General features: G+C 36.2%; 1 protein-coding gene across 1 annotated transcript; it reads right to left on the reverse strand.

The window, feature by feature from the left end:
• LOC109227159 (14 kDa zinc-binding protein) lies at positions 237-6,033 on the reverse strand. The gene is made up of 5 exons (XM_019392210.1): positions 5,813-6,033; positions 5,650-5,707; positions 4,338-4,427; positions 693-813; positions 237-610 (listed from the first exon to the last, which is right to left on the reverse strand). Exons 1-5 carry the CDS (start codon positions 6,016-6,018, stop codon positions 543-545), a joined length of 543 nt encoding a protein of 180 aa, XP_019247755.1. The 5' UTR covers positions 6,019-6,033; the 3' UTR covers positions 237-542.

The following is a 6,372-nucleotide window of genomic DNA, read 5'->3' on the forward strand; positions in this document are numbered from 1 at the left end:
CAACTAATTAACCGAATATCTACCACCTCCGACTAAAACTTAGGGTAAGGAGAAAAAAAATATCCAAGTGGTTATTTGACTCCACTAACAAGGTACGCTCTGTACTCTGTAGTAACCATCATACCTGTATCTGGTCCTCAAATGGCCATAAGCAAAAGGAGAATACGCAATACTTTGAAAAGCCCATGCTTAGCTTTCTAATTTACCTAGTGAAGACCAGCTTAAAGAAACGTAACTTTCCCTCTAACTCATTTTTGTGTATTCCGCTAGTGTCTCACTCCAACATGATGAGCTTTTTACACAATATTTATCTCACACCATCTGAACCACATAAATTATTAGGAATTATGTAAGAGTTTCAGAGAAATCTCTCTTATTGATGATCAACATAATAGTCAGAATCAGTCCTATTTGTCTTCATAGGAGCATAGGACAAGCTTGGTTCTTCAAATGCTACAGAAGTGTTTTCAGTAAATGCTACACATAGATGATCGGATGAAGTATGGATACTCCATGAGATCTGGAATTCATCTCGGCTTCCTTTAGCCGGGTGGCCAGTTCATCTGTCGTCCCCCGAGAAGGTGAAGGTGAAGATGATAAACAGATTGGCCTGACAAAACAATCTTCATGTTAATATACACTTAAATGCAACTCTAACTGGAAACAAGGAGAGCAGGAAGCAAGATACAGACATCCGCTAGGCCCATCATTGATCACAAGTCTGAACCCATTCTCGAGCAGACCTTCCTGTTTAGCAACAAGCTTTGCGGTGTAAAGAAGTTGACCAAGAATTTCACAGTGCTTTTCTTCAGCCTGAAAAAAAAAACAGGTGATGAAACAAGCAAGAGAATATACCAAACAGGGACCAACCAACCGTTTGTGAAGAATTGACGACAATATTTTAGATATGGAAGTAAAACTAGATTATAAAAGAAAGAGGCTTTTGCATGTTACAAAGCAGCATAGAGCTATAGTAATCAAATCTTTCAAGAGGTCCAACTATGAAGTGTAAGGACTAAAGGCGTTCTCCTATGTACCCAAGACATTTGCTAATTCAGGTAAACCAAATGTAAAACGACTATAAAGTTTTACAGTTTCCTGGTCCAACATCTTCAAGCTCATAACATGATCAAGTCGACACAACTTTGGAATTCAAATACAATTTCCCCCCTCATTTTTATCATATTGAAGTCCCATTTTTCTCTCATTATCAGGGTGCTAAGATACCAATTAATTCAATGATTAATAAGATCACGCTAGAGTGGAAAATAAAAACTATAATGAAGTACAAGGATATAAGCTCCATATATTGATTAAGGCTCAAAAAATCCCAAAAAACTAAGCAAATAAGCATACAGTTCCAGGGAAAGACAAAGGAACTATTTGATTGTTTTTAGTTTTTGATAAGATAAAGTAATTTGATATTGTGGGAAAATTCCCGTACACAAGAAGTATATTAAAGGGTAAAGAGCCTACACAAAAATATAGTTCTCTACAAAATACATTCAATCTTCTATAAATTGGTGAACCAAAAAGAAACGAGAAACAAGAGGCAATATCTCAAATGTGCTGAATCACTTCCAACTTCAAAAAAAGTACCATAAGCCTCTCCATCAGTAGGACCCACATAAAGCGAGTGGTGCGGACCCTGCATCTTCTCTTCCTTCTTCAATATTAGATTTTTTTTAAAGTCAAAGTGAGTTTTTCTCATGATTAATTAAATCAAGTGAATTTTGTCTCCCTTAACTTATGTAATCTAATATCATATTATCTAGGCGAAATGGCTTCCTGGCCACTTAAACTTGTAGGGCTTTTGAAAGCCGATACACGAACTTTAGATTTTCCCATTTGAACACCTCTACTTGAGAAAATGTTACTAATAAACACCTTTGACCGATGACTATGCTTAGGTGGCAATATTATAGCTGATGTGGCCAATTGCGTGTTAATCACCGGTATTAAGCGTGTGAATATGATAAATAATTAAAAAAAAAAGATAAATAATTAATTTTAAAAAATAGAAAAATTCATCGGGTCAGATTTAGATAAAAGCCACCCCCTCCATTTATCTTCGCCCCTATCTCCCCACCCCCACCCTACCCCCACCCCTCTCCATTTATCTTCTTCTTCCTTTCCCGTCTTTTCATCTTTTATGCTTAATTAAAGCCATAACCAAAATTTTGATAAATCAAACTCAAAAGCTCCACTCAACCCACATATCTGACAATTCTTCAATTTTTAACCATTCAATCTTGCAATTCCAAGCCGTAGAGATCGTTCTCCACACCAAAGAACCACCTCTCCACCAAAAATCAGGAGATTTCACTGTAGGAATCACCACTTCTGATGACCTGCAACTCTCCGACGGGCTCCAGTTGGTCGGAGATGGCGTTCCAGTGGTCCAAATCGCCCAAGAGCAATGCCAATCGATTCCTGCTGCTAAGGAGGTCACGCCAATTGGCCACTACAACGAATTAATTGTCACAACTTTAAAGAAAACCAATTCTGCGACAGTACTGATCGGAAAATTTCTCCGGCAATCTACCTAGCTATAAAAAAATAAGAAAAATTTGGAGAGAGGAGAGGACGAAGAAGAACCTAGGAAGGGAGTGCTGATATGGAAGTAGACGAATGAGTTGCAGGTGTGGGGGAGGGGGATGATGGGAAGGAACGGGGAAGAGGAAGCTGGAAGGGTTTAAGTTTTTTCTTTCTTATTGTATTTATTTTTATTTTTAAAATATAAATATAGGTGACAATTTTTATTTACAAATTACACATGTCATTAGTTGGGTGGGGTCTTACTTTTGGATTGGTCATTTGCTGACTGGATGGACACGTCTGTGTATGTGTAATACACGTGCATAGGCTCAAGGGACAAATGTGTTTATTAGTTAAGGGAATCATGAGTTCGAGTGTTCAAATGGGAAAATCTAAAGTTCGTGTATCGGCTTTCAAAAGCTCTACAAGTTTAAGTGGCCAGGAAGCCATTTCGCCTATTATCTAATTTTACTTCTGCTCTTTCCTTTTATTTGTTACTCTTACTGTCTTACTCTGGGACCATGCCTTGATTGGGTGTGGAATTAGCTGCATACTGCCCATACAGGTTAGAGAGAAAGAAAGAGCAAAGAGAGCAAAAGATGGATAGACAGCTTCTGGGAATGCTCAAGTTTTGTGACAAGCATTATAAAAAGAAATATTCTCTTTTCCCGTTAAATAAACAAAAACTGAAGATATAAAAGAAAGAAGAAATAAAGGACAAAGATAACCCCCTCAGCCACTGAATAGCAGCTCCAGGGAATGCTGAGAGTCTTAACCAGCTCAGTGCTAAAGATAATTTCTAAATCTTGTATCTCCTTTTTCTCGTTTCCAATAATTTGTTCGATCAGATATAACAAGGATCATCATATAACTACATGAAAAGAGTTAAATATTTAGCCTTCAACGCAATAAATTCAGTGAAGCAACTATGAGCAACATACCAAAAAATAGTGCCTATTAATTAGACAAAAAGAAACCTCCCAAATTCCATCTAATGATTCAGGGACAAAACCCCAAACTGGTAAGCAAAAGGGTGACAGAGATCAGGGGCGGATCCAGTGAGTGAGATACGGGTTGCCGTGAACCCAGTAACTTTTGTCTAGATTCGATATTTGTATTGAAAAATTCATTAAATATATAAGAATATTTAGCTTGGAACCCAGTCCGTTAATCCAGTTATTATTGTATATTAACGTAAGATTTGTGTAGGAACCCATAAACTTAAAATTCTAGATCCGCCTCGAACAGAGATCACATGATAAAATAAGTATCTCGGATGTGGAATTAAATTTTTTAGTGCCTATTCAGAAGAAAGCAAGAAAGAAAGAAGGATAGGAAGAGAACAAGAAACAAGCAAGAATGAATGAATTGATGAACATAGAGAGAAACAACTTAATGAAAGAAAAAAGAACACAGAAAGAAACAAGCAAGGAGATCATTCTCTCCCAAAAGAGTAGCTGCAAGGAATTTTGCGAGTCTGCAAGAAGCAATGTGCTAAAACTAGTTTCTAATGCTTATTCTTCTTTTCCATTTTTACAACTTTATTTGATCAGATATAGTAAAGATCATTATGTTAAGTGCAGTCACATAAACCAAACTACACCATTAATCTCTAAACCAATAAACTAACGAAGCTCGCCTCAAAGTGTCACAATTTTTTACTTCACTTACAAGCATTGCACCTCATATACTCTGAGGCGCAAATGCAGGGTACTATTGTGCTTCTTGTGTGCAACTTTTCAACACTATGAGCTCCCTACAGAAAGCTTATTCATACTCTTTCAATAGTAGAAAGATACCTTGGAAAGTCCTGTCAAGCCATCCCTGACCTTGGGCATAAGCAGAATGTGCACCGGGGCTTGGGGATTTATGTCTCTGAAAGCTAAAACCTGACATGAAAATTATTGACTTAAATATAAAATACAATACATCAAAAAAGACCGCATGAAAGCGTAAAGGCATACACATAGTAATGTACAAAATCAAAACGCTCATACCATACACGGTGGATAGAGTACTGCCAGGGCAGTAGAAAAAGCAAAACACTCTTCATCAAGTAACTTAAACTTTAATTAAAATAACAGCAGGTCAGCAGCAAAGTACACGATCTTTTCCAACATCTAAGGAAAGGTTGGACGCTGCTTAAAAAAGCAATAGCGCATTTCAGTTCCGCATGTAATATAAAAGATGAGTTAAAACAATCACCCAGAAATGAAATACGCTTCACATCTCATGGACATTTGGATTAGAAAAACACAATTTTAGTGCCCATCTTATTAAATCTTCTCCAGGTGTAAGTGAAGTGGCCTAATTTCATGGTATTAAGGAAAACTATACCCACTTCTCGGAATCTAGAATTTACGAACTCCCTACCCATATTCCAAGACCATCTGCATGCATTTGCTGATTTGCAGAAGTTTATATCAGGAAATATTTTTACTGTATCACATTGTCTCAATCATATTCTCAGAGTATCTTCCTCGCACAAGACAAACAAGAATGTCCAAGAGGTTACATTTTCCCCGTTAGCAACCGCTCCTCTTATTAGTGGAAGTGGAGCTGCAATTAACCTTTCTTCTCCACTCAACAAAGAACAGGAAGGATAAAAAAAACTCAGGAAAACGAACATTTGGAGCAGGATATAGTATTCAACTATGGATGTGTTTTGGCACAAAGGAAAATGATTTCCAGTGTTTGGTCACTTAAAATTGGGATAAATGCTAGTATGTAATGAAAATAATTTCTACCAAAAGGAGGAAATTCGCATGTGTCACTTGTTGACGGGAGTCATTTTCTTTTACAAGTATCCCAACTCTTCCACAATATCACTTACTTCAATCAACACCTTACACATTGCTAACAACCTTTAGTACTCAAAATTCTCCCGAAACACATCCCTATACCCATTGCTGCTTCTTGTAGTATCGCCATTCACTTACTTTTATACCTATCAAAATATTTTCAGAATTATCTTTTTCCCTAATAACAAGTGGAATCCGCTCTAACTTCAATATACCTCACTATTCCACCAAATACCTAAATAACAGCTAAACATAGAGGCACAGACACACATACACACATACACAGAGAAACCCTAGAGGCATTATATACCTTGTCATCCTCGTAGACAATGTTTGCTGGGATTTCCTTGTTAATGATCTTGTCAAATCTGAAAAAACAAAAATCAATTAAAATAAACTAAACTATTTTACACAAAAGCTAATTAACCATCCAAATAAACAGAAAATAGGAAAATAGAGAGAGAGATGAATACATGGTAGGAGAATCTGAAGGAACGGCGAGAAGAGCAGCTTCTTTCTCGGAAGCCATGGCAGCAGGCTTCTTCTTCTGATGATGAGTAGTAAAGTGTGCAGTCAATATTTGGAGACGGCTCTTATTGGGGTTTTCTTCACTCATATCGTAAAGCTTCTTTTTGTTTGTGGGTATATCAACTTTATTAGTCAAACACATCAGCACCATCGTCTTTCTCCTATTTGTGATTAGGTATACCAAGTTTTCATTTTTACAATTGCGTTTCCTTTCCCATAATAATAACCACCAAATATATATTGTTTTTTACATACTAACGTATAATTTACATAAAAGTTACATAATTAGTGGTATACTAGTATCTATGAATGTGCGTTGCACGTTAATAATGACACGTAATGGTTTAAATATTTATTTATATGAAAGAATAATAAAATTTAATTAATGAGAGTAATTTTATGTATAATAATACAACAATCATCTAAATGCCGAAAAATATTATTACATTAGCATAATACATGAATTTAAAATAAAAGGACAGCATCAAAACTTACAAAAATTGTC

This window comes from Nicotiana attenuata, chromosome 6 (genome assembly GCF_001879085.1).
Source record: "Nicotiana attenuata strain UT chromosome 6, NIATTr2, whole genome shotgun sequence".
Classification (NCBI taxonomy): Eukaryota; Viridiplantae; Streptophyta; class Magnoliopsida; order Solanales; family Solanaceae; genus Nicotiana; species Nicotiana attenuata.

Excerpts from the sequence above, each read along its gene's own strand:
- LOC109227159 (XM_019392210.1), bottom strand. The coding sequence starts at position 6,018 with ATGGTGCTGATGTGTTTGACTAATAAAGTTGATATACCCACAAACAAA. Across the intron at positions 4,428-5,649 it reads TTGTCTACGAGGATGACAAG|GTTTTAGCTTTCAGAGACAT; the intron begins GTATATAATGCC and ends TTTTCATGTCAG. Across the intron at positions 814-4,337 it reads GCTTGACAGGACTTTCCAAG|GCTGAAGAAAAGCACTGTGA; the intron begins GTATCTTTCTAC and ends TTTTTTTTTCAG.